The sequence below is a fragment of the Myxocyprinus asiaticus genome, chromosome 16, assembly GCF_019703515.2.
Source record: "Myxocyprinus asiaticus isolate MX2 ecotype Aquarium Trade chromosome 16, UBuf_Myxa_2, whole genome shotgun sequence".
Lineage (NCBI taxonomy): Eukaryota > Metazoa > Chordata > Actinopteri > Cypriniformes > Catostomidae > Myxocyprinus > Myxocyprinus asiaticus.
Genome location: NC_059359.1, coordinates 3,693,999 through 3,721,937, shown reverse-complemented (window position 1 = coordinate 3,721,937; position 27,939 = coordinate 3,693,999). Strand labels below are relative to the sequence as shown.

The window sequence follows — 27,939 nt, the reverse complement described above, 5'->3', positions numbered from 1 at the left end:
ATTTGAAGTGGTGCCCTGTGTCCATTAGTGAGCCAGCCACGGGCCCATCCATCTGGTCCATCAAGAATCATTCTCATTTCATCTGTCCATAAAACCTTTGAAAAATCTGTCTTCATGTATTTCTTTGCCCAATCTTGACACTTCAACTTGAATATATTCAGTGGTGGTCGTGCTTCAGCCTTCTTGACCTTGGCCATGTCTCTGAGAACTTGGCACCTTGTACTTCTGGACACTCCAGGTAGGTTGCAGTTCTGGAATATGGTGGCACTGGAGAATAATAGGTTCCTGGTAGCTCCACATATAATTCTTCTCAAGTCTTTTGCAGTTAATTTGCGCCTTCTCCATGCGTTTTTGGCACCCCAGTTAACTATTCGCAACAAAACGTTTGATTGTCCGGTGGTCACGCCTCAATAATTTAGCTATTTCAAGAGTGTTGCATTTATCTGAAAGGCATTTTAAAATTTTTGACTTTTCAGTGCCAGTTAAATCTCTTTTTTGACCCATTTTACCTGAGGTAATGAAGCTGCCTAATAATTATGCACACCTTGATATAAGGTGTTAGTCACTTTCGCCACACCCTCCCTCATTACACAAATACATATCACCTGAAAATGATTTAATCCAATAAGCATTCAAGTTTATATGGTTTGGAGTTGGAAAATGTGCATGGAAACAATGATAAGATCAGAATACTCACTTGCCTAATAATTGAGCATGCAGTGTATATATATATATATGATTTCTTCTGTTTTGTGTGTATCTCATACTAAATTGTTTCAAAAATTCTTACAAAATCTAACATAAAACAAAGGCAAGCTGAGTAAACAAAGTACAGTTTTAAATGATAATGTTCTTTATTGAAGCAAAAAAGTTATGCAATACCAACTGGGCCTAGTTACTAAATCCCCAAATCTATGAAACCGCATTCATAATGGGGTTCAGCTGGACTAGACACACCCAGACCTGATTACTGCCAGCCCTGTTCAATCAAATCAACACTTCAAATCAACTGAACTTTTTCAGCAGCATGAAGTTGGCTAAAAGGTCTCACCCAGTAACACACTATGCCAAGGTCCAAAGAAATTCCAGAAATGATGAGGAAAAAGGTGATTGAAATACATCAGTCTGGGAAGGGTTACAAAGCTATTTCAAAGGCTCTGAGACTCCAAAGAACCACAGTGAGAGCCATTATCTCCAAATGGAGATTCCAAAATTCCTCCAAGAGCACAGCGACGACTCATCCAGGAAGTCACAAAAAAGCCAAGGACAACATCCAAGGAACTGCAGGCCTCTCTCGCATCACTAAAGGTCACTGTTCACGACTCCACTATCAGAAAGACACTGGCCAAAAATGTCATCCATGGAAGAGTGACGAGAATCCTCAAACCTTTAGGGAGAATGTTCTGTGTACGATGAGTCAAAAGTGGAACTGTTTGGAAGACAGGGGTCCCGTTACATCTGGTGTAAATCAAACACAGAATTCCACCAAAAGAACATCATACCTACGGTCAAGCATGGTGGTGGTAGTGTGATGGTGTGGGGATGCTTTGTTGCTTCAGGACGACTTGCAATAATTGAGAGAAACATGAATTCTGCTCTCTACCAGAAAATCCTAAAGGAGAACGTCCAGTCATCAGTCCGTGAGTTGAAGCTCAAGCGCAACTGGATTATGCAAGATAATGATACAAAGCATAGGAGTGAGTCCACCTCTGAATGACTCAAAAGAAGCTAAATTAAAGTTTTGGAGTGGCCTAATCAAAGTCCTGACTTGAACCCGATTGAGATGCTGAGGGAGGACCTTAAACGGGCAGTTCATGCTCGAAAACCCTCCAATGTGGCTGAACTAAAGCAGTTCTGCAAAGAAGAGTGAGCCAAAATTCCCCCAAAGCGTTGTGAAAGACTGATCTCCAGTTATCGGAAGCAGTTGTTGCTGCTGAAGGTGGCACAACCAGCTATTAAGTTTAAGGGGGAAGTTCATTTTTCACATAGATGATATAGGTGTTGGATAACTTTTTTGCTTCAATAAAAAAAAATATATATATATATATATATATATATATATATATATATATATATATATATATATATATATATTTGAAAACTATATTTTGTGTTTACTCAGTTTGCCTTTGTTTTATGTTATATCTCGTTTGAAGATCTAAAATAATTTAGTATGAAAAATACACAAAAATAGAAGAAATCAGGAAGGGGGCAAATACTTTAAACTAATACATTTAAAACATACTACAAAATAGTAGAGGTGTATTCAGGTAATTATTTTGTGGAAATTGTTTATGTATTTTGGAATAACTTAATAGATTCGGGCAAAAAAAAAAAAAAAAAAAAAAGCATCATTGACCCACTTAGCTGCTCTGGTAGATTCCTTACTACCCCTAAATTTTCTTTAAGCCTATTATGCATACTGTACACAGCTGAAACCTAGTCCACACTCCCATTTCTGCAGCAAACACCCTGGAAAAAGACCTTTGTGGTTTGCACAACACTGCAAAAATGCATGGAACTCATAATAATCAAGCATATTTGTGTGCGTGCGTGCGTGCGTACGTTCACGTGTGTGTTGACCTAGCTAGGGAGCGTGAGTTGCCCGGTAACCGGTATTAAAATCTAAGGTGCCAATTGAGCAGCGAAGACAGGAATTGAAAAGGGAAAAGGGAATAACCCCCTCTGTTTTATAACCTCTTCATAATGCATTGGGGTTTTAGCACGTGTGCACATATCATCTGTTTAGATGCAGAGTATTCAAGTGCAGAAAATGAGGAAAAGATTGTATGCGAGTGTGAGCGTCAGTAACTGAATTAACCTCAAAACTGTACATTTCGTGTAAGATTCATTGAGCTGTGCTAATATGCGTCTGGATGTCTACAAGGTTGTTTCATATGTCAAGAAAAATGCGCAACCCTCGCTTTTAAAATTTGTCCTGACTCCTGACTAATCTGAAGTGCATAGCAACTGTTTCTAATGTGCTTTAAAGCAACAGAATTTCAGGGACGCTGTGGTAACGTTTGGAATGGAATACTAGCATGCTGCTAACAGCATACTGTGCTGTGTGTACTGTATACTGCCTACTGTTTCTTGAAAAAATAGTATGTGAAAGCATGCATACAGTGATAATACATTATTGTAACACACATTATTGTGTGTGGTGTCCAGTTAGCATGTTAGAAATAATTTTATTGTTATTTTGCATTTTTAACTCAACTTTGTATAAACATTTCGGAAATTTTTGCATTCGAATCAAGCAGAGTAAACACGATCGTCAGTTTTAAGAATTCCAGTTTGTTCGTCACACTAAAAATGGAAGGTCATGTCAATTTCATTGCATTATGGAATAAAGTAGCATACATAATATGAACCAATCAATTATAATTTTTTCAACTGATAAGCAACATGGATATTATGATGTTAAATTTAATGTTGGAAAAGAATGTCTTGGGCCTAATATCTCCAACATTTGCCTGTTTTAGCTTAGCATTTCTGCAGCATGTAGTATGTATACAGTGCACAGTATGCAAATGTCCTGTATGCAATACCTAGAGAGGACCCATTACATTTGGCAAAATGTGCAGTACACAACTAAGAACACTGCACTGACTATTGTATCACATTTTTAATTAAAATAGCATGCCATATACAGTGTATACTACACAGTATTCAGTAAGCAGTGATCTAGAATGCATTAGCCCTAAATCTACATAGTATGCATATTTTAACAAAATTAGTAGCACGTTTACCATGCATGCAGGAAATGTGCACACTTAGTATACATACTGCATACTGCAGAAACCATACTACCATGATGTAAGGGGGTTCAGTGTAAAGGAGGCGGCGAGAACTGGCTTGAGAATAAAAATAATAGTTTAATAATAAACTTAAACAAAAACACACAGCCTTTATCCCTCGCGCGCCCCATCAGGCTGATTGGGGACCGGGCGTGCGTCATTCCAGCCCGGCCCCGCCCTCCTCGGCTCTACACATGATTAATAAGGTAGTATGTTATTCCAAATAGTCTCACACTCATTGTAGTTTTGCTGGTTAGCTCCTATCCTTTACTGGTTAGCTCCTATCCTTGCCCGTTTGAAATATGCATGCACATGTGCATACACAGATTATGTAAAAGCACCTGTCTTTGAAAATAATGAAGATGATTAAGCAATTACTCTGATTCAAATCAGCCCATGCCCTTGTGTGCCGCAAGTAGGGAAAACTTAATTTGGCAATGTCATTGCTGGTCATTTCAGTGGAAATGGCAAAGCAGCTTTATGCAATTTGTGTATGATGGCACGTCACGCATGACAATGAAGCCCACACTTCTTTTCATTACTCTGTGCAACTTTGTGCGCCTCCGCCATGCCTCACGCTCAGATTTAAAAAGCAGAGCGTTATTGAATGCTAAAACTAAAACTTGAATATTACATGAAAAATTATTGATTCAAAAACATCTTTGTAAACAGAAACAGTTCTGTTTCAAAGCTGTGTGGTGCCGATAGTAAACTTCACCTTTAACCCTTAAGTTTTTTTAATTTTTTTTAATATATACATTTGTTTGACTTTGTTCACATATGGTATCTGAAAAAACAAAAAATGTGGCCCATTTTCTTTAAAATGTATTGGTTTATTTCACTTTGTTACACTTGTTGTGTTCCTGGTCAAAAATGACCGGCCATTGGAAATGAATGGATTAGACTATAAAATACAGAAATATTAAGTGTTCAGGAGCATCCCATGAGCGCATATATGGATGTTTGTTTGCAAGTCCTCAGACATGTGCACACACACACAAACACACACACTCACACACACAACGTGTGTTGAGCACTCGTTTGTGCATCGTCTTTTCATGTACACCCTTTGAGGAATATTTCAAGATCTGCTTATCATATTATGTTGTGTTTGTGCTCGTTTGAATTGGGATAGTCTGCTGTAAGTTACGATATGTCATAGTCTGTTTCAGGAAGTAATAAGGAAAAACATGACAAAAAGACATTCCTGTTTATTATATTTATGTGTCTGTGGGAATTTCATACACTAATACTCACTGCAGTTTGGCCTCTGAGTGAAACAAATTTGCTCACTGCATTCTACTAATTTAGACCTTTTCAACGATACTGTATATAACACATGGCTATCTCATCCTTTTGATGTTTTTACCAACTCTGAATATAATTGTTATGATAACAAATTTGCAAATTATGAGAACAAAACAGTTCTAATTTGTCAGCAAATTAAAAATAATTGTTTAAGATTTGGTAGATCAGCTATATGTATTGGAAAGTCCAGACTCCAAGCTTTAAAATGACACCTATATATATATTTTTAGACCAAGCAGGTGGTTATTCATTTATTTCAAAATTATTATTTTTATTATTTGTATTATGTATTAAAATATATATATGTATTAAAATATGTTCAAAAAATAAGTACAAAACCTGTCATAATTACTAAAAAAGATGTTCACAAAAAGATCTAATGCACTATCTTGTGATAATATTTGCAATATGAGAGATTTATTAACAATCTTAGCACACATGAACACAACAGAAGGGTTAACTTCAATTGCTAAAACTTCTGCTAATAGAAATAGAAATGTGCCCATGAAATAAAAGCTAAATATAAACTATGAATACATTTTTAAACTATGTCAAACTAAACTGAATTTTGAAATAATTTGATATTGTATTTAAATAAAATGGATTTTCAAATGCAAAACTCCTGATTCACCCTTGGCAAGTTGTCAGTTTACTGGCGTCTCTGCATTAAATTCGAAAACCTCCGGGTGCCTCTTGACTTCAGTGGTTTCTCGTATATTAAACCTTGCAGGCAGGAGAACCAAATATTGGCCAGCAGATATTAAGGACAGTACTGGCTATGATGGGCTGATGATGAGCAGTACTTGCAGACGGAGCTCAGCGCTGGTGCCACGCTGGCATTTGGCAGTGTTGACGTGTCTTGCGATGGAACCACAGCGAGAGAGAAGCCTCTGCTCCGATAGCACGCTCGGGGTGCACTAATCTCTGTTTGCAGGGGAAATTGGAGCATATTTAACAAACACTGAATAGATAAGAACAAGAATGCCATTTGAAAAATAAAACGGAATTTGTCCCCTTGACTTCATCTGTTGCCACCTGCAAACAGCCAAAGCAAATTCACATTTCGTCTGATGTTTTCATGTCACAGTAGTGCATGTCTGTCAATTCATATTCCAATATGATTTTGTGTGAAGTTTTATTTATGTATATGAAAACACCTGTGTATGGGTGTTTTGTCAACTATGGGCACTTTTTGCCTTGAGGACTTTATTTGTCTACAAATGTGCAATTGAATGTCATTTCTGCCACCTCTGAAATTATATTTTTTGTCTGCTAACATTTTGTGGTGAAAATTACATTTTAAACATTTTTTGGAAGATGCAATGACTGACTCCTTTGTCTTGCTAAGATTAATTCATAGTTCAAATTGTATGTATCCTAAATACACACAAATAATATTTTTACATTATGCATAATTTGACAGAATTACAACTTGACTGGAAATTAGTGATATTTACCCTTTTTTTATTTTATTTTATGCATGCTGTTCACTGACACTGTTGTGTCCTGTATAAACAATTTCTAACCTTCTAGGAAGGTTCTCTTTAGGTTCTATTTTTTAGGACTGTAAACCAATGTATCTAGAATGAAGGGAGGTTTAGTCACCGCTAGGAACCAAACATTGTAATCTGAGAAGGTGAACGTTACAGTTAAATAAGATCTTGATCTAGTGAAATCTGTAGCCCATAGTTACGTTAATGCAGCATAATAGTACTCATGAAAAAAATGACCTTACAAATGGCTGGTGCAACTCTACCCTGACCTGTAGGTGAAGAAACACTCATGTTTTTGTATACAAGTATGTGTGTATTTGTAAGTGAGATTGTGCGTCTGTATCCATGCCATTGCAGCGGCTGTCCCTTCATTTCACGCTTCGTCGCCTCTGCGCGAATCCTCTTTCCCTGGCTCATTATCAGGTCTGTTCGATGAGTGCACGGCCAGGCAGCACGCGGGGCAGAACCCAATCATTATTCAAACCCACCAACGGTCAGCACTGACAGCTCAACGCTGTCGAATGCGCTCGTATTATTCTCTCCTCACACTAAGCAAAAAGCACAAAAACAAATCCTGCCTGACCAGGATCAATGCAGTACCCATCACCCGCCGTGCCACCTGAGGGACTCAGGGAGCGAGTGGACCTTCTGTTGTTGGATAAACTGCTGTCTGTATGCTCACCATCTCGTTTTCTTTGGCAGGGCCCAGCAGCGCTCAGGCAACCGAGTTCAGCCATGTGCCTGACAACATTACCGTGCTGGAAGGAGAAAGCGTCGTTTTGAGGTGAATCCTTCTTTTCACACCTGCACACATGCGTCACACGAAAAAAAGAAGAGTCGATTCCAAAAAGAATTGATTCTTCGATTCCAAAGCATTGGGAATCAAGAGTTGCCTCCGCTCAGGGAAATCGATTCATAGATCATTTGTCATTCATTTGATCAAATAAATCATTACTATAAGGTGTAAAAGTATGCTTTGCATTGTTTCTTGTAAGATTGCACTCTGCCTCCCATTTTTTTCTCAAGATCGAGCAAAATTAGTCTGGAATCAATTCTATTGATTCTGAAAACCCGGTGTTACAGTTCAACGGGTTTACGTGTTAACTGGTGACCTTTTTCCGTTTTACACCAGATGTGAATGACAGGTGTTCTGAAATATTCGGTTTCTAAGATTTTTGGTTGCACTGGGTGGAGCATACATGAATATTCATGAGTTTCCTTTTTCATGTTGAAGCGACACTGAAAAAATGAGTGCCTACTTTGGATTACAATTCATCTAAACTATGTTTTCGGAAAGGAAATTACGTTTCAGCGTCAAATGAAGTTGAGATTAACTGTTCATCTTTTCACAACAATTTATAGATTGTGCATGCACTAAAATTTTCAGTGTCGCTATAACACGAAACAGGAAACTTTTGAATGTTCATATATGCTCCGCCCTGTGCAAACGAAAATCTCAGAAACTGAATATTTCAGAACATCGACCGCAGATTCGTTGATTCCGAAAATCATTACTACATGATGCTGGCATCACTGTACAGATTAAAACAGGTGGTATTATTAGATCAAACTGTAGAAGTAAAAAAATAAAAATAAATAACCGAGGTAGGAGATTCGAACTCAGCCATCAATAATAGGATCAGCGTGACACTACAGCACATTTTCATTTGAGCTACTAGATGGCGACAATTTAAGGGGGCATCTTTGTATTCACATGAGTGTGTGTTCGGTGTGAAATGGTGCATATAATCCAACAGTGTGTCCATGTTAAATTGTGCCTCTGGTTTACAAGCTGATGGTCTTTGTTTGAAATCTGAATGTCATTTTATTGTCAAAATGCTGCACCCAAATATTCTGTGATATCATAAAATCAGTCAGTAATTGAATGAACAACAATCTATATCAATGAATATATTCAGACATAAATATCAACACATCATCACTTTTACTCATGTGTAGAACGTTCACCACAAGCCCTTCAGAGCTTTGAAAGGTCATCTGAGTATAAAATTAATCAACCTCTCTTTTTGCAGATTTAACAAATCGTTATAGTCTGGTAGTCTGCAGTCTGGAACAGTTAGTTACACTATTAGACACAATAACCTATTGCATACCAACATGACAAACCATTTCATCAAATGTTGAAATGACAGTGAAGTAAACTCGTTGACAGTGGCCAGCAATGGGTAATTTTGGCTACTTGTTTTTCTGATCTTATGATGTTGATGTACATTAATGTTACTATTTAGACCTCAGCCTACTGAGCATATGTCCGCACTAATAACAAACAAACTCAGTATGGCTTTATTAATGTTGAAAGTTTGTTCATTCAATTACTGACTGATTTTATGATATCGCATAATATTTGGGTGCAGCGTTTAGACGAGAAAATTACATTCATACAGGGGCAGACAGTCCATCGGGAGAACCGGGACTTTTCCCGAAGTGCCAGCCATGAAACGGGGCCGAATGGGCTGCGATAAGCTGAAATGGGCCGCTGCGTGATGCAGAATGGGCCACAAAATGGCACCACGATATGCCGAAGAGGGCAGAAAGAGACCCCCCCCCAACAATTTTTGGGCCAGATTTCCAACCTTCCCCTCCAACAACTTTTGGGCCAGTTTCTATGTAAAATCCCTGGCCAATTTATCTTCCCAGTCCATCCCTGCATTCATATTTCATACAATGTCATAATCGGACAGGACCATCATCTTGTAAACTGAGGCACAAGTTAACATGGACACACTGCTGGATTATATGCACCGTTTCACACTGAACACACACTCTTTCAAATTGACGCCGTCTAGTAGCTCAAATGAAAATGTGCTGTAATGTCGCGCTGATCATATTATTGATGGCCGAGTTCAAATGATGCCAGCATCATGTAGTAAGTTTACATTTACTTGAGAGCAAAATATTGAGTCAGAAGCATGTTTCTCGGAATCTACGGATCTGCGGCCCGGTTGTTCACATCTGGTGTAAAACGAATAAGGTCACCAGCTAACATGAAAACCAGTTGAACCGCAACTAGCCCAATGGCTATGTTCAGAATGAAATTACTAGATTACTACCAACTGAAAAATGTGCAGTATATACTGTTTTGCTGTTTTGTAAATAAATAAGTAGGCATTATTGCTTGAGAAACATTTCAAACAGCAGTAATATGTAGGGACATTTATTGAAAAAATTAAAACCATCTGCATATCAGTGATACGCATAAAAATGACAATATGACAAAAAACTGATGGTTTATTTATAATGAATAAGAAACACACTTTGTAAAAACTCTGTGAATTCAAATGTAAAATCCAGAAATAATAATAGCCACAATATGTACAAAAGTTGGCACTCCTAAAAACATACTCGTTCTCACGTTAATGTGGGAAAAACGACAGCAGTTACCTATAGGATAAATGATGAGTAAAACCATTCAAAATACTTCGAAACCACTTTGACTTCTTATATCGGAAATTATTTATTGTTAGAACAGTAAAAAAGCTTCTGAACCTCTTTATAATTTTTTTAAGAGTTTCTAAGTAAAACGGTGATCTGATGACAAAATAAGGTAAGTGGCAAAATATTGGTATTGTCCTATAGTTTTTTTTTTTTTTTTTAAATCGGTATTGTATCGGCCAAAGATTTTTCATATCGGTGCATCCCTAGTTGTATGATAAGTTGTCAAATGACTTCACAATGTTTAATTCAGATAGTTGCATTCCATTTTCATTTTGCATTTAAAAAAAAATTCTATATTTGTTTATTAAACCTCATGTCATTTCAAACCTGTGTTTTTTTTATTTCTAAAAAGGAACATCAAAAGGGACGTTTAGCAGAATGTCAAGGCTGCTCATCTCTACACAATAAAACTGGATGGGGTCCAAGGGTTGCCAAGCTCTAAAAAGGACAGAAATCAGCATAAAAGCATAATAAAAGTAGTCCATAAGACCCAGGGACTTTATTACAAGTCTTCAGACGTCATATGATAGCTTTTGTGTAAGGAACAGACTGAAATTTAAGACATTATTCACTGAAAATCAAGCTTGATAGCTGTGGTCACCATTCACTTTCATTGTGTGAGAAAGAGCAACTTGGACATTCAGTGACAAATAACTCCTGAAGACGAGTTTCGAAAAACTTAGGGTGAGTAAATGATGACTGAATTTTTAGGTGAGCTATTTAATTTACTTATGGCAATTAAAAAATAATGTCAAGAAAGAGATGTTAAAAATCACGACTAATATTAGCCTACTTTGGCTCAGTAGTACTGCACATTTTGGCAGATGTAGATGTAGTGGTCATCCAGGTATTCTTAGCATGTGGAAAATACTATGCACAGTATACATACTATACTATATACTTCAGCAATAGTAAGAGTATGGTAATATGCTATTCCCTTGTATCAGTCGATTGACACTGCTACAGTATATCTACTGCAGTATAACGGTGTAGCCGAATCTCTATTAGCTGACACATTTCTCCCTTCAAACGGTATACCGGCATACTGCCCAAATCTTCTGGTTATATCGTACACACCTGTCAGAGGCGTTTAGTTTAGGGTGCATTTATAAAATATTCATTTTACTCTTTCTAGTTTCTTGTTTGTAAGTTTCCAGGCAGAAATGACTTGATTTAATTCTATCAGCCAGCAGTTGAACTTTTGAACCGTCTGTCAGATGTTTATTCACTCAAAAACACCATATTATTATTCCACACACCTACACTGGGAATTTGACGTGATATCACAGTTTGATATGCTTAAAGTCAAAGCTGACATAAATGTGAGTGATACTTACACCTTAAATGTGTCATTTTTTCTCCATATAAAGACGAGAGCAGAGCAATGACATCTAGAGACAAACCGCATGTATTATGTGTAAGTGGAGTGACTGTTTACTGGGTCTGATTTAATATATATATATATATATATTGGTGTGACAGTCTCTGCAAAAAAAAAAAAAAACTGTACAGAGAAAATCCAGAAAAATAAGGGAAAATGTGTGAATTTTGATCAGAACTTCTGTCAGCCGAAAAGTGATAAATGGGTGATTCCAGGATTTAGGTGCCTTTTGCATCCCATTGACTTTACATTTGCCAATATACATATTAAGTGAATTTAAATTTTAAATTAATTTTAGAATTAAGATAAATGATGTTCATGACATCATACATTTAAAGTTTTAAAAAAAATTACAAAACACTTAAAATGCTAAAAAAAAAAAACTCTCTACAGAGCTGAAAAAAAAAAATGTTTTAGCTCTGGGCAGGATTGATTGATTGATTTATTTATTTTTCTGAAATAGTTTTGCGTTCCCTTGCAATAAATTTACCATTGCTTTAATAAAAAACATATTTTAACCTTGATATTCATAGTAAAACCATTAAAAAAAAAAAAAACTATGGTTATAAAAATCATAATTTTTAGGTTATTTTGATTCTACTAAAATACCATGGTATTAACTGTAGTAACCACAAGATTAACCATGGTTAATCTACAGTAAAACCATCGTTACTATATGTATACAGTATACTGTATTGAAAGCATGGTTTCTGTCAAAAAATAGGTTACATTTGTTAACGTTATTTGTTTATGGTATATATTAATCTTTGTTAATGTTAGTTAATAAAAATAAAAATGTTCATCGTTTATGTTAGTTCATAGTACAATAACTAATGTGAACATATACAGCTTTTGATTTAAAAAATCATATGTTGAAATTAACATTAACCAAGATTAATAAATGCTGTAAAAGTATTGTTCATTGTTAGTTCATGTTAACTAATGTTGTTAAATAATATTAACACATTAAATCTTATTTTAAAGTATTATCACAATATTACTATGGTAAAATCATAGTTAATCTATGGTATTTGCAGAGTAAAACCATGATACCTACAAAATTATGATTTTTACTACCATAGTTTTTGTTTTTCTGTATTATCACTATAGTTTTACTACCAATATCATGGTTAAAATATGGTTACTGTAGTAAAACCATAGTAAACTTATTGCGAAGGCACACAAAACTATTTCAGAAAAAAACAAATCCTACCTGTCCTCTAGTGGCTCCATAGCTCTGGGACTACACTTTATCTTAAAATAAAAACATTATAATAATGATATTTATTTATCACACATTATACATTTGCACATATACAGTGAAATTCTTCTTTTCACATATCCCAGCTAAGTTGGGGTCAGAGTACAGGGTCAGCCATGATATGGCGCCCCTGGAGCAGATAGGGTCAAGGGCCTTGCTCAAGGGCCCAACAGTGGCATCTTGGCAGGGCTGGGGCTTGAACCCCCAACCTTCTGATCAGTAACCCAGAGCCTTAACCGCTGAGCCACCACTGTCCCATTTATATAATAAAAAATAAAAAAAATATTGATTTTGCATTCATTTGTAAACCTATAATTTACATTATGCTTAAAACACATTAGGCATGAGCTATTCAATAATAGTTAGAAAATATATACATTTAACATATGTCCCAAACATTTAAATTTCATAACAAAATTCCATCAAATTGAGTCATATTTAACGAAACAAAATGAAAAAAAATATGCATTTATTCAAGTTTTATTCGTTTCATTTTTATTAATGATTACTCGAAATTGAAATGAGTAAATCTTAAAAATAGGCTAAAATAGTTGTTTGGAGTCCAATATTGACTCAACCTTGTTACTTGAACACATTCATCCTAATCCAATACTTTGAATATTCCACAAGTCATATGTTTAAAAGGAAGTGACACTGTCTTAATGTCCTGAACACCATGGAAAAACAAAAACTAAGTTCTCTCATTCATTTTTCTGGATTTTCAGTGATGTCCAATCCTGTTATGTAGCATTCAACTCTGTTACCTTATTGTATTATTACAAAATGAATATAAATCACTCATGTTTTTCAGTTATATTTGGTCATTACATTTTTTTTTTCTTTAATAAATGAAATGTTACAAAAGTTTGGATAGAGTTGGGTTTGTGGGCTCTGTTATATTTTAGTAACAGGGTTGAGAAACGCAGACATTGTCCACACACACACATACACACAAAACATATAAAAATAAGAGATAGGCAATCAAGCTTTTTGAATGTTCAAATGCATGCATTCTTACATTTAAATGTTAATATTTTATAGAAAGTTAAGTTCGATTTTCAAGAAGTGCAAGGCCTAAGATGCACCGCAGCCATGGAATCGCCCAAATACAGATTATTTCACTGATAAAACAATTTAATACACAGTTCTGGATATCTAGTTAACTTGCTTCTGTGTCTCAAATAAAACTCTTGAGTATCTTATAAAGATTTGATGCCGCTACACTTGACAACAATGACATCACGGTTATTGACTTCTGTATAACGAGTCGATTCTGTTAGCCACAAACTTGTTTTTTTGTTTTTTTTTCAATCTGCCCTCTTTCTCAGATGCAAGATAGATGAGGAGGTCACACATAAGGCGTGGTTGAACCGATCCAACATCTTATTTACGGGCACAGATAAGTGGTCCCTAGACACCCGTGTATCTCTGGTGAACAACAACAACAGTGAATTCTCCATTAAGATTGAGAGAGTGATGGTGGCGGATGAGGGACCCTACACGTGCAGTTTCCAAGCCAGAAACCAGCCGCGTACATCCCACGTCTACCTCATCGTCCACGGTAAGTCTGTCCTGACAATCCGGTACTAGATCTGTTGATCTGAGGACAGTGTGATGGCTTTAGTGAAAAAAGAAATAGTCCATGCAAAAATGAAAATTCTGTCATCACTGACTTAATGAACGTCCACACTAATCCAACTCTAATTACAGTTTCCTAACATCATCGTTTTCCAAAGTATGCGGTTATGGGGAGCGTTTTCTAAGCTTCATTTTGGGCTATAATGAGCGGTGAGATGGTCATTATTCACAAAATAAACACCAACAAATCTCTGATGCACACTGTAAGTGGAATTCGAGTGTTCAGTGATTTCTTTCTTCTCACATAATTACATAATTTCAGCTCAATTAAATATTTTATGTCCATTTGTTTATTTATTTATTTGGTTAAAAGCGTCTAATATGCGGGAGGATGTAAAGTCATCCGGTTGTTATCGCAAAATAAACCCCGACACAGTGATCAGGAACCCGACGCGTAGCTGACTGTACATTATCCCTTACTTAATCTTTCCATCTAGTCAGCTGTTAACTTGAAAACCACTGCAAACGAATCATTGAATCAAGTTTAACTGAAGAACTGGAGTTCAGTCCGATTCCGTGACTTAATGTAAATATGACGCACCAGGACATGTCACGCCAGGTTAAATGTCAATGACTAGGCATGCAAGAACCATACCATGGATGTCAAACCTGGAGCGAATGAGATTTGATTGGTACGGTAGAGGGGAATAATTTTAAATTCCATCTGTTCCTCACACAAAGCTATCAGATGACTTCAAAGACTAGTCCTATGGACTACTTTTATGATGCTTTTTTGTTAATTTTGGAGCTTGACAGCCCCAGTTCCCTTTATAGAAAACAGCCCTCTAGATATTTTCTGGATCTTCTTTTGTGTACAAATTTGGAACGTCATGATGGTGAGTAAATGACAGAATTTTCATGATTGGCAAAACTATTCCTTCAAAAGCAGCACCAAAGAAGCACAAAGAGGGAGTGCTGGTGGCTTGAAAAGGAGCACAAGGTGGTGTTTATGCTCGGTCAATTTCTAGAAGATCTTTAGGTTGACCGACAGTGCAGAGTGGGGCATGGGCCGTGCCGATTGTCACGGCAACAGCAAAATGAGTAAGAGTTCTTGTGATCTTTACTGACATGATTTATTGGCACCAGACAGCTTTGTTGATGGATTGCAATCATCCCTCCCCTTTACCATAACCCCACATCAAACCCTCTGGCTGTGAGCTGTCAATTTTTATGTATATTGCTCCTTGTGCAGTGCATTTTCCTGCAGCCATACAAGATTGAAAATATCAACGTGAAAACTATTCCAAAGAACATTACTTTGCTGGTGTTGTACAACACTATCCCACACATAATCCGATCCTTGGACGTTAAAGCAATTCTATTGGCTGAACAAACCTTTAATGGTTCTTTATTCAGTGAAATCCTACAAAATCGCTTGATGTATGTTGTCTTAACTATAAATGACAGTTAATGTCTTTTAAATTGTCTGCTGAAAAAAGCTAGTTTAATCTGGTCTCTGAGCCTGACCAACTGATAAGTGCCCAAACCCCCTCCAAAACCAGCCAACAGACTAGCTAAGACAAAGCTGGTTGAAGCCATTTTTTTTTTTGCATTTTTATATTACCCATTTCCTATTATATTATATATATATCATATATCAAATCTATAAAGTCAAAAGAACACATTTCTACTCATTCTGTTTTTCAGTTCGCTGACAAGCTAACCAGTTAGCATACTTTGCATAAAGCTTGTTCATTAGCCTATTATTGTAGCAAGCAGCTAACTGATTAGCCTGCTAGCCTTGCTTATCCCCTAAACAAGTTACTATAGAGTCACACCAATTCTCTGTGTAATCTTGTCAGTGTTAGAAATGGTAATACCCTATTCTCATTCAATTATATAACAAAAAAGTCAGGTTATGAATTGTTTCAGGAAAACAAGAACCACATTAAGTGAAATGTTATGTAAAATAAGTTTCTAGTACTGCAATGTACAGAGCCCCTTAGAGGACTCTGTACAATTTTGGGAATTTTTTTTCTGAAATAGTTTTGCGTGCCTCACAATGAGTGTTGTGCTTCCTCGTAATAAGTTTTGATTTTCCTTGCAATAAGTTTTGTGTTCCCTTGCAATATGTTTTGCGTTCCCTCGTAATACGTTTCAAGTTCCCTCACAATAAGTTTTGCTTTTCTTTTCAATAAGTTTTGCGTGCCCTCGCAATACATTTTTGGGTTCCCTTGCAATAGTTTTGCGTGCCTTCGCAATACGTTTTGCGTTCCCTCGCAATAAGGTTTGCGTTCCTTCAAAATAAGTTTTGCATTCTCTTGCAATAATTTTACATTCCCTTGCAGAAGTTTTGCGTGCCCTCGCAATAGTTTTGCATGCCTACGCAATAAGTTTTGCGTTCCCTCAAAATAAGTTTTGCATTCCCTTGTAATAGATTTCCATGCCCTCGCAATAGTTTTGTGTTCCCTCGCAAGAAGTTTTGTGTTTCCTCACAATAAGTTTTGCGTTTCCTCACAATGAGTTTTGTGTGCCCTAGCAATATGTTTTGTGTGCCCTCTCAACAACTTTTGTGTTCTCTCGCAATACGTTTTTGGGTTCCATTGCAGTAGTTTTGCGTGCACCTCGCTATAAGTTTTGTGTCCCCTCACAATAAGTTTCGTGTTTCCCCGCAATAAGTTTTGAGTTCCTTCACAATAGTTTTGTGCCCCTCACAATAAATTTACCATGGTTTTCCTAAAGTAACCATATTTTAACCATGGTAAATCTATAGTAAAATCATGGTTACTATATGGATACATACACTGTATTAAAACCATGGTTTCTGCCAAAACACATGTTTACTTAACTTACTTTTCATGGTTACTACAATATTACTATGTAAAACCATGGTTTCCATAGTAATACCAAAACTATTTCAGAAAAAAAATTTTTTATTCTCAACCTGTCCTCTAAGAGGCTCTATAGCAATGCAATTAAAAAGGAAGGCAATTTCATTAGCTAAAACAAGATATGACAGTTAATGTCTTTTAAATTCCTGGTTTAAGCTGGTATTAGTTGGTTTATGCTGGTCTCCTAGCCTGACCAACTAAAAGTGCCAAAAGCAGTTAGCACACTAATTTTGCATATCACTTGCTGATAGCCTACTATTTTAACAAGCAGCTATAGTAATTGATTAACCTGCTGGCCTAACATATACCCTACACAAGTTACTGTATGCAGTCACAGCAATTCTTCATGTAATTACCCAATACATTTTTAGAAATACCCAATTTAGTCAAATTATAAAACAAAAAAGTAATGGAATGAAGTTCAAGAGTATTTTATTGTTTTAGTATATCAATTATTTTCCAGTTGTTTAATGAAAAACAAGATCAAATCTATTACAGAAGTTACATTATGTATGTAATCTAAATAAAAAGAAAGGATATTTCCGATTAGCTAAACAAGATATTGTGATAATGCAATACGTTTTTTATCAGGCATTCTAACAGAGACCTCTTGGAGTTCAAGTATGGTATGATGGGATTCTGCAGTGGGATTGAATCTTGCATTTGTAGAATGCATCCCAGTCAGGTTGTTGGCCAAGTAGCGGGCCAGAACCATCTTACCAAACACAGCCTTTTATCTGCGCCGTGGTGCTTTGCAGACAGATGACCATATTTGCTAGATAGCATTGTGCCCTCAATTTTAGTCTTAGTGCGATATGAGAGGAAATATTTACACCCCCCCAGTCACTCCACCAACAGGAATGAGTCCGCTATGGGTCCAGTCTTTACTTTATCATCAGAAGTATTTAAATACTGAAAAATGGACTGCTTAAGAATGCCTAGCAGGCCGAATTTTTGGCCATCTTCATTAAAGCTCTGATCTTGGGCCATTTAAATTCAAGCAGCATCATTATGCATTGCCCTCTGCTTTGAGAATTTTGACCGAAAGAGCTTATTAGAGTCATTTATAAAACCCACAACAAACAATCTGTCTCGCTGGTGTCAGCCCATATGCATTAGACTTCTTTTCAAAATTAATTTTGATTTTGATGTCAAATAATCTAGAATATATACAGTGTTTTTATTAATCAAAATGCTTAACAACTTGTGATTCTGTTTTTGCAGTGCCAGCCCGGATAGTGAACATCTCGCAGGATAAATCAGTAAATGAAGGTGATGATGTGAACCTGTTTTGCCTGGCCGTGGGCAGACCGGAGCCAACCGTGTCCTGGAAGGACTTTAAATGTGAGTTGCCTTTCCATTGCTATGTTCAGAATAGCGTACTAACATACTACTCTTAAAATGTATGCAGTATATAGCAGGAGCAGACTGGGAAGAGAAATCGGCCCTGGATTTTACATAGTAACCAGCCCAAAAGTTGTTGGGGGAGGTGTTGCTGTCCTTTTCTGCATATCGTGGCCCGCTTCGGCATGTCGTGGCTCCATTTTGCTGCCCTCTTCAGCCAATCGCGGCCCGTTCAGCATAACATGGCGGCCTGTTTCAGCTTATCGCCGCCCATTCGGTCCCATCTGGCACTGTTTTGTGGCTGGCCCACCGGAAGAAGTCCTGGTTTTCTCTATGGTCAATCCGCCCCTGGTATATAGTATATATAGTGAATACATAACATTTTCAGCCTGCATTGCCCAGTTCCTTATCTGTCACTCACTCGAAGTTTTGTCGATGTAGTGACACTAGGGGTCACTCTTGGGAGCCCCAAACACCTCTGCTTTATGAAAAAAGGCCAATGGGTATTGGCGAGTGGAATTTGCATGCCACTCCCCCGGACATACGGGCATAAAAGTATAAAATCTAAAAGAGCGGCACACACGGAACGTCTTTTTAAGGATGCCTTTCCGTTTGTGTGTTATTCCTTGTTGTGGTCGTTATCTCTCCACTTCTGACAGCCACGATCGCTGTCTTACGTGTCTGGGCGCTGCCCACGTGGAGACATCGTTGATGGATGGGTCTTGTCCTCATTACGAGAACATGACCATGGCAATGTTGAGGTCATGGCTTGCCGTCGTAAGAAAGCAAGCCACCCCAGTGGCTCCCCGCCTCGGTCCTTCTACCTACGGGTATAAGGCCGCGTCGGTTAGCACTGGGGGCAATTTGGATACTTCAATGGGAGCACCTCTGCCGGGTAACCCTCCACGGACCTCCCATTCCTCAGCACGCTCGCTTGCCCCAATCGGGCTCTCGGATGAGACCGCCGGCTCATCTCAGGGCGAGTTTGACCTCTTATTCAGAGCCTGGGAAGACGATGAGTTATCGAGCGCAGCATCAGAGAGCTGGCCCGTCCAGTCTGACACGGAGGCTTTGGCTGGGCTTCCTCCTTCGGGTATGGTCGCCCAGTCTCAGGCCGACGTGGAGATGACGGACATGATTTCCCTGGCAGCCGCGAGCGTCAGGCTAGAGTGGAACTCTCCACTCTCCCCTGAACCTTCGCGGCTCGATGATTGGTTCCTGGGCCCGGAGCGCTGCTCACGGCCGCGCCCCGCCCCGGTCCCTTTCTTGCTGGAAGTGCATGAGGAGCTGACAAGATCGTGACCCCCCGTGCTCACTACCCTCGATGGTGGGGCGGCCAAGGGGTATTCGGTGATCCCCCAGGTGGATAATGCGCTCGCAGTGCACTTGTGCCCTCAGAGCGCTGCCACCTGGTGCCCGAAGCTCCCCTCCAGGGCCTGTAGGTTTACCGACCTCGCTTTCCGGGCAATGAAGGTCACGGCGCGGTCTCTCGGGCAGGCGATGTCCACCCTGGTGGTCCAGGAGCTCCACCTTTGGCTCAACCTGGTCGAGATGAGAGAGGCTGACAAGGCACGGTTCCTTGACGCCCCCATTTCCCAGGTTGGCCTGTTCAGCAACACCATTGAAGACTTTGCCCAGCAGTCCTCGGGAGTGAAGAAGCAGACGGAGGCTATACAGCACATCCTGCCCCGGCATGGCTCAAGACCCCGCACCCTGTCTGCTCATCGCCAAGGGCATCCTCTTGCAGCAACAGCACTGGCTCCGCCGCAGCCCGCCCACGGGGCCCGGCCCCAGCATTGAGCCCACTGCAGGAAGTAGATGCCACCCGTCTCACGGCCGGCCGCCAAGAACCCAAGGAAAGCTTCGAAGCGCCCCTGAGATGGGCGACCCAGGGACGAGGTGACCCACTTCTATGGAGCTGGTGGACAGACCACTCCATCCCCTGGTGGAGGGCCAGGAGGAGAATCTTTTATTTCATTTTTCGCCACATGCCCAAGAGGCTGCGGTACCTAAAACTTCAACAAAAGAGTGGTTTTCTTGTTCCCTGGGTCACATGTCAGGTGTGCACAGCCGTCGTCACGACCGCTGTCCACCGTCCTTTTTTGGCAGGTTTGGCGCTCCAGCGATGGACCCCCCCACCCCTGTGCGCCCAGCTGTGGCACAAACATGCCCATGCCAGGTTGGTTCCAACGGACTGCGGGGATGATATTCCTACTCCCCCCTCCTCGACCTATCTTATGGTGGCCATCAGGAGCCAGGTAAGTGCTTCGATGTCTCTGGACTCAGCATGGCCACGGGGTTCGAGCCCCCTCGATGTGGTGCCTCAGGCTCCACCCTGTCGCAAGGCCCCACCCGCCGGTATGTCCGACGTGATTGTCCCCTTGGTCCCCCTCTCCCGGAGTTTGGACGTGTGGCTCACACTTTCCACCCTGTCGCGATGGCTGACCTGGACTGTCCGACTACGCTACGCGATTCAGTTCGCCAGGCGCCAGCCCAGGTTCATCAGCGTCCGCTTCATCTTGGTGAAGGGCGAGAACACCGCTACCTTGTGTGTGGAGATTGCTACCCTTCTACGGAAGGGTGCGGTAGAGCCAGTTTCTCCGGCCGAGATGAAGAAGGGGTTTTACAGCCCCTACTTCATCATACCGAATAAAGGCGGTGGGTTGTGGCCAATCTTGGACCTGCGAGTACTGAACCGGGCCTTGCAAAAACGCATTTTAGCGAGCATCCGGCATCAAGATTGGTTTGCGGCGGTAGACCTGAAGGACGCGTACTTCCACGTCTCGGTCTTACCTCGACACAGACCCTTCCTGTGGTTTGCTTTCGAGGGCCGGGTGTACCAGTACAAGGTCCTCCCCTTCAGCCTGTCCTTGTCCCCTCATGTCTTCACGAAGGTCGCAGAGGCAGCCCTTGCCCCGCTAAGGGGAGTGGGCATCCACATCCTCAATTATCTCGACGACTGGCTAATCCTAGCTCACTTTCTTGATGTGTTGTGTGCGCACAGGGACCTGGTGCTCACGCACCTCAGCCGACTAGGGCTTCGGGTCAACTGGGAAAAGAGCAAGCTCTCCCCGGTTCAGAGCATCTCTTTTTTTGGCTTGGAGTTGGACTCAGTCTCTCTGACAGCGCGCCTCATGAACAAGCGCGCACAGTCGGTGCTGAACTGTCTGAAGGCGTTCAGAAAGAAGACAGTGGTTCCACTGACTTTTTCAGAGGCTCCTGGGGCAACACCGCTCGGGTTGATGCATATGAGACCGCTTCAGCACTGGCTTCAGACTCAAGTCCCGAGATGGGCATGGCACCGCGGGACACATCGCGTGGTCGTCACGCCGATCTGTCACCGCCTCTTCAGCCCTTGGACAGACCTTTCATTTGTTCGGGCAGGGGTTCCCCTAGAACAGGTCTCCAGGCACGTCGTGGCTACGACGGACACCTCCAAGATGGGCTGGGGCCCGTATGCAATGGGCACACATCCGCCGGCTCCTGGACTGGCCCGCGGCTGCGTTGGCACATCAACTGCCTTGAGTTCTTGGCAGTACTGCTCGCCCTGCGGAGGTTCCAGCTGTTGATCCAGAGCAAGCACGTGTTGGTCCGGACGGACAACATGGCGAACATCAACCGTCAAGGTGGTCTGTGCTCCCGTTGCATGTCACAACTCGCCCACCGTCTCCTCCTCTGGAGTCAGCAGCGCCTCAAGTCGCTGCGAGCCACTCACATCCCGGCGACCTCAACACCGCGGCGGACGTGCTGTCATGAAAGGCTATGCTCAGGGAGAGTGGAGACTCCACCCCCAGGTGGTCCAGCTGATTTGGAGTCGATTCGGTCGAGCACAGGTAGACCTGTTTGCTTCCCAGGAATCCTCCCACTGCCCGCTTTGGTACGCCCTGACCGAGGCACCCCTTGGTATTGATGCGCTGGCACACAGCTGGCCCCGGGATTACACAAATATGCGTTTCCCCCAGTGAGCCTACTTGCACAGACCCTGTGCAAGGTCAGGGAGGATGAGGAGCAGGTCATCCTAGTAGCACCCTACTGGCCCACCCAGACGTGGTTCTCGGACCTCACGCTCCTTGCGACAGCCCCCTCCCCCCCCCGGCAAATTCCCCTGAGGAAGGACCTTCTTTCTCAGGGACGAGGCACCATCTGGCACCCGCGACCAGACCTCTGGAATCTCCACGTCTGGCCCTTGGATGGGACGTGGAAGACCTAAGTGGCCTACCACCCGCGGTGGTAGACACGATCACTCAGGCTAGGGCTCCCTCTACGAGGCACCTGTATGCCTTGAAGTGGCATCTGTTCGCTATGTGGTGTTCTTCCCGACGCGAAGACCCCCAGAGACATGCAGTCAGATTGGTGCTTTCCTTCCTGCAGGAGAGGCTGGAGGGGCGGCTGTCCCCCTCCACCTTGAAGGTGTATGTAGCCGCCATTTCGACACATCATGATGCAGTGGACTCTTTGAAGACTGCCCTCCTGACTGCGCTCACTTCCATCAAAGGGTAAGGGATCTGCAGGCGTTCTCTGTCAGCGAATCGTGCCCGGAGTTCGGTCTGGATTACTCTCACATGATCCTGAGAACCCGACTGGGCTATATGCCCAAGGTTCCCACGATCCCTTTTAGGGATCAGCCCCAGGAGGAGGCAGACCCAGCCTTGGCTTTGCTGTGTCCGGTGCGTGCTTTACGCATCTATTTGGATCGCACGCAGAGCTTTAGAAGCTTTGAGCAGCTCTTTGTCTGCTTTGGTGGACAGCGGAAAGGAAGGGCTGTCTCCAAACAGAGGATCGCACACTGGGTCGTTGACGCCATCATGATGGCATATCATGCTCAGGACGTGCCACCCCCCGTGGGGTTACTAGCCCACTCTACTAGGAGTGTAGCGGCCTCCTGGGCCCTGACCAGTGATGCCTCTTTGGCAGACATCTGCAGAGCAGCGGGCTGGGCAACACCCAACATCTATATGAGGTTCTACAATCTCCGGGTTGAGCCGGTTTCATCCCATGTATTGTCAGGTACGAGCAGGTAAGTTCCGGGACAGCTGGCCAGGTATACCACTTGCGCATAGTGCCTTTCCCCTCCCTTGAGGTGAAGACATGTGCTTTTGACTCCCCGTCATGTTCACAAGCTGTTTATCTCTGGATGATTTTCCTCCTTAGCACTGTGGCAGACGAGTTTGCGGAGAAACTCGCTGCTGGCCCAGTACATGTGCTAATTAGGCCCTGTACAGTGGTAGGTGCTCCACATGTGCTGGTTCCCCGTAGGTAAATCTATGTGATATCTTCCGCTAAATCATTTCCCTGTCGGTAAACTGCATCAAAAAAGAACCCTAGAGTGCCAGCTAAAAACTTAAAGGAATCATTGGAACTGATTAACATCTCTGTTCATGAGTCTACTATACGGACAACATTAAACAGGCATGGTGTTCATGGCAGGACACCACGAAGGAAGCTGCTGCTTTCCAACAAAAACATTGCTGCAAGCCTGAAGTTTACCAAAAACCACCTTGACACTCCAGAAAGCTACTGGGAAAAAATTTTGTGGACTGATGAAACTAAAGCTAAATTCCACGCAGCACTACTTATGGTTTAAAATGGGCACCGCATAACAGCATGAAAACATCATCCTAACGGTGAAGTACGGTGGACCTGGGCATGGACCGCTGGCCATCATCAAGTGAAAAATGAATTCCCAAGTTTATCAAGATATCCTACGGGATAATATCAGGGTGGCTGTGTGCAGCTGAAGCTCAGTAGAAGTTGGGTGATGCAGCAGGATAATGACCCAAAGACATGGAAGTAAATCTACTACAGAATGGCTTCAAAAAAAAGAAAATCCACCTTTTGGAGTGGCCCAGTCAGAGCCCAGAAATTAACCCAATAGAAATGCTGTGGAATGACCTCAAGAGAGCCATTCACACCAGACGTACTTGTTAGAGTCTGTAGTAAGGATATTCTATGCCTACAGAAATTGTTTAATATGTGCACAGTATACAACATAATGCAGAAATGTTATAAGTAGTATGATGGCATGCTATTATGAGCATGGTCTGTGATTTAAAGCTCAGATTTCATTACAGATAATTACAGCCACAAGCAGCATGATAATTGTCAACATGTGTCATCATCTTTGTCACCGTTATCAGGCCTGCCGCAATATTAATAATCGTGGTTATCATTAACATGCTATTTATTACTTTCATCCTCTCCGATATTAGCTGCATTCATTTTGAGTGGTCTTAATGAAACACCTAACGGGAGAGGGAATTTTCATTAAATCTTTTCATGCAATTATTACAGGATGGTGGGGAACATAATTTACCATCATTTATTTTTCAATTGATCCTTATGTCCTCTGAAATTAACCCAAAAGTTACAGAAAGGAACTTATGGAAGTGAATAGGACCAATTTTTGGAGGGTTTAAAGGCAGAAATGTGAAGCTTTTAATTTTATAAAAGCACTTATATTAATTCTTCTGTTAAAAGGTGTAATATTTGAGGTGTAAAGTCATTAAATTGTCATTTTTAAAGTCATTTTAGGGTTGTAGGGTTTGTTGACATTACGTCGCCATGGCAACGAAATTTTAAAATTGTCTGTAACTTTACACAGAAAAGGAAAGCGATTTTATCACACTAAAATCATGTTAACACTCATATTGTTTATGTCTAGTGGCTATACTTTTGAAACAGTGAGTATTTTAACGTTTATGGATTGGCCCCATTGGCTTTCATTATACTGTAAGTGCCTCACTGTAATACAGATTTTTGTGCTTTTTTTTTGTTTTGTTTTTTTTGGTGACAATCATATAACCAACTTCTTATCCAAAAGTGAGAAATGACGACTTCACGTCAAAATAAAAGTTTGAATCAAAAAAAAAAGCTTGACGGGGAAATATAAGAAATTACAACAGAAATATGTTTCTAGTGTTTACTAAAATTTATATTATTATTATTATGTTGAAACTATATCTCACAAGGAATAGTGCTGTTGTACTGAATAGAAGTTTTCATCAATGTTTTCATTTATAATGTGATGCTCTGTTGTGCAGCTCTTTATTTGACATAAGCTAAACAAGGAATTCAGAAAAAAAATGGAAAGCGTGGAATTTGCGGGAAAAAAGAATCTAAAAAAAAAAAAATAATAATTTCATAGGGTCCTACTTAAAAAGCTTGAAGCGATGTTTGATTAATTGAGAAACACTCGAAGGAAACATGCTGTTGTATTAATTCATTATTTAAATTGAAATGTAACATTTTAATAGGCTACAGGAGTGTGTTCAATAGCATATTACATATTTTTTTCTTTGGTATCGAAATTGGTATCGAGAATTGACCGACTACAGAAACTTTGGTATCGTGACAACACTAGTCTGGATGCTTAACAGTGATAATGAGATGAGAATTGAGAATAAAGCAAACAATGAGAGTTTTGGGGAAATTTGCTTAACTGTCATGAAAGTAATGTCACAATGCAATAATAAAATTGAAATGATACTTAAAAATAGGTTTCATTTTCTTTGAGGTAAATATACTTTTTTTTATTTACATTTTTCAGGAGAATAGTAAAGTATTACATTTACTGGATTAGACAGAAAACAGGCATTCCGACATAGTTATTGAATATTTATCACTCGGCTCTCTGGTGTACTCTTCTGATTGGTCAATCTTGTCATATAGTGGTCAAAAATTTCTGAATAACGTCCGCACATCCAGGGATAAACTGACATTGTACTGGTCATCCGGCAATTGCGAGTCATCTTTCCAACTTCTCGTATCACTCTGCAATCTTTACAAGTAAGCTAATAAAATAACTTAAATTGACATTTCTTGTCCATTTAGTTTGAAAGTAGTCCTGTGATAATGAGCAGTCAGATGGTCATTTTCACAATATAAACACTAACAAAATTCTGATGCAAAATTTAGCTCTTTCTGGCGCCTCTGCGGTCTCTTTAATCTCACATAATAACAATTTCAATGCCAGTCAGTATTTCGTGTCCATTTAATTATTTATTCTGTAAGTATCCAAGTAATAAACAGGATAATCTACAGTCAGCTGCTCCACCCTGTCTGGATTTATCTAAAATGACTCGTAACACCCACCCCTACGGTGGCCCTTGTCTGCAGATCTCTTGGTATGTTTTCCCCACTCAGCACTCCCACTGCACCCCATAAGCCACTGCCAAGATAGAAAATGGTGAGGGGCGTAAAGAGAGAGAAAGAGCCACATTATTATTCAGTGCGAGTCACTGCAGTGGAGTTATTGGATGCCAGCAGCAAGGCGAGAAAAGTGGGGCGTGTGGACTCCACCGGAGAAAGAGCGAGCCATCTGGACATGTACATCACACTGTAGAGAGCTAAATAATGCGAGATGACATCACAATCTCATACCTGTCCACTATCACCCCGCCCACAGTGACAGTTGACACACCCACTCCATCTTGAGTGAATCTACAATGATTGAAAACATGCGTTAATCATTTGTCAGACTGGTCGGTTTCATTTATTAGATTGCTCATCAACAAACATCCTGTGCAGTATATGTTTAAGGAATAGTTCACCCGAAAATGAAAATTCTCTCATTATTTACTCACCCTCATGTCATCCCAGATGTGTATGACATTCTCTCTTCTGATGAAGACAAATGAAGATTTTGTAGGTCCATACAATGCATGTGAATAGTGGCCAGAACTTTGAAGGTCCTAAAAGCATATAAAGGCAGCAGAAAAGTAATCCATACGACTCCAGTGGTTTAATCCATGTCTTCTGACAGGATATGATAGGTGTGGGTGAGAAACAGATCAATATTTAAGTCCTTTTTTTTTTCACTAGAAATCTCCACTTTCACTTTCAAATTTTTCTTCTTTTGTTTTTGGCGATTTGCATTCTTCATGCATATCACCACCTGTTGGTCAGGGAGGAGAATTTATAGTAAAAAATGACTTATTGATCTGTTTCTCACCCACACCTATCATACAGCTTTTGAAGACATGGATTTCACCACTTGAGTCATTTGGATTAATTTTAGGCTACCTTTATATGCTTTTTGGACCTTCAAAGTTCTGGCCATCATTCACTTGCATTGTGTGGGCCTACAGAGGTGAGATATTCTTCTAAAAATCGTTGTTTGTGTTCTGCAGAAGAAAGAAAGTCATACACATCTGTGATGGCATGAGGGTGATTAAATGGGTGAACTACTAGATGTAGAGTAGTGTGATTCAAACTGGTAGTGGGGAGTTTGATTCATCTAAGTGATTCTGTTCACAAGATTTATTTATTGATTCATTCAGTGACTCCTTCGGACAGTTATATGATTACGCCAGTAGGTGGCAATCAGTGTGCATCTGTTGAATCATTGACCCAATAGATTTGTTCAACTACAAAAAGTCGTTCGTGACCAAAACAAATCGTATTATCCATTATTGAAATTTAAATGTCT

At 40.3% G+C, this 27,939-nt stretch overlaps 1 protein-coding gene across 1 annotated transcript in view; it reads left to right on the top strand.

Annotated features, from left to right (window-relative positions):
• Positions 1 to 27,939, top strand: part of iglon5 (IgLON family member 5) — a 242,426-nt gene that overhangs the window by 180,004 nt on the left and 34,483 nt on the right. The window contains exons 2-4 of the mRNA XM_051721423.1: positions 7,304 to 7,385; positions 14,028 to 14,260; positions 18,393 to 18,512. Coding sequence (XP_051577383.1) covers positions 7,304 to 7,385; positions 14,028 to 14,260; positions 18,393 to 18,512 — 435 coding nt within the window. The remainder of the gene's footprint in view (positions 1 to 7,303; positions 7,386 to 14,027; positions 14,261 to 18,392; positions 18,513 to 27,939) is intronic.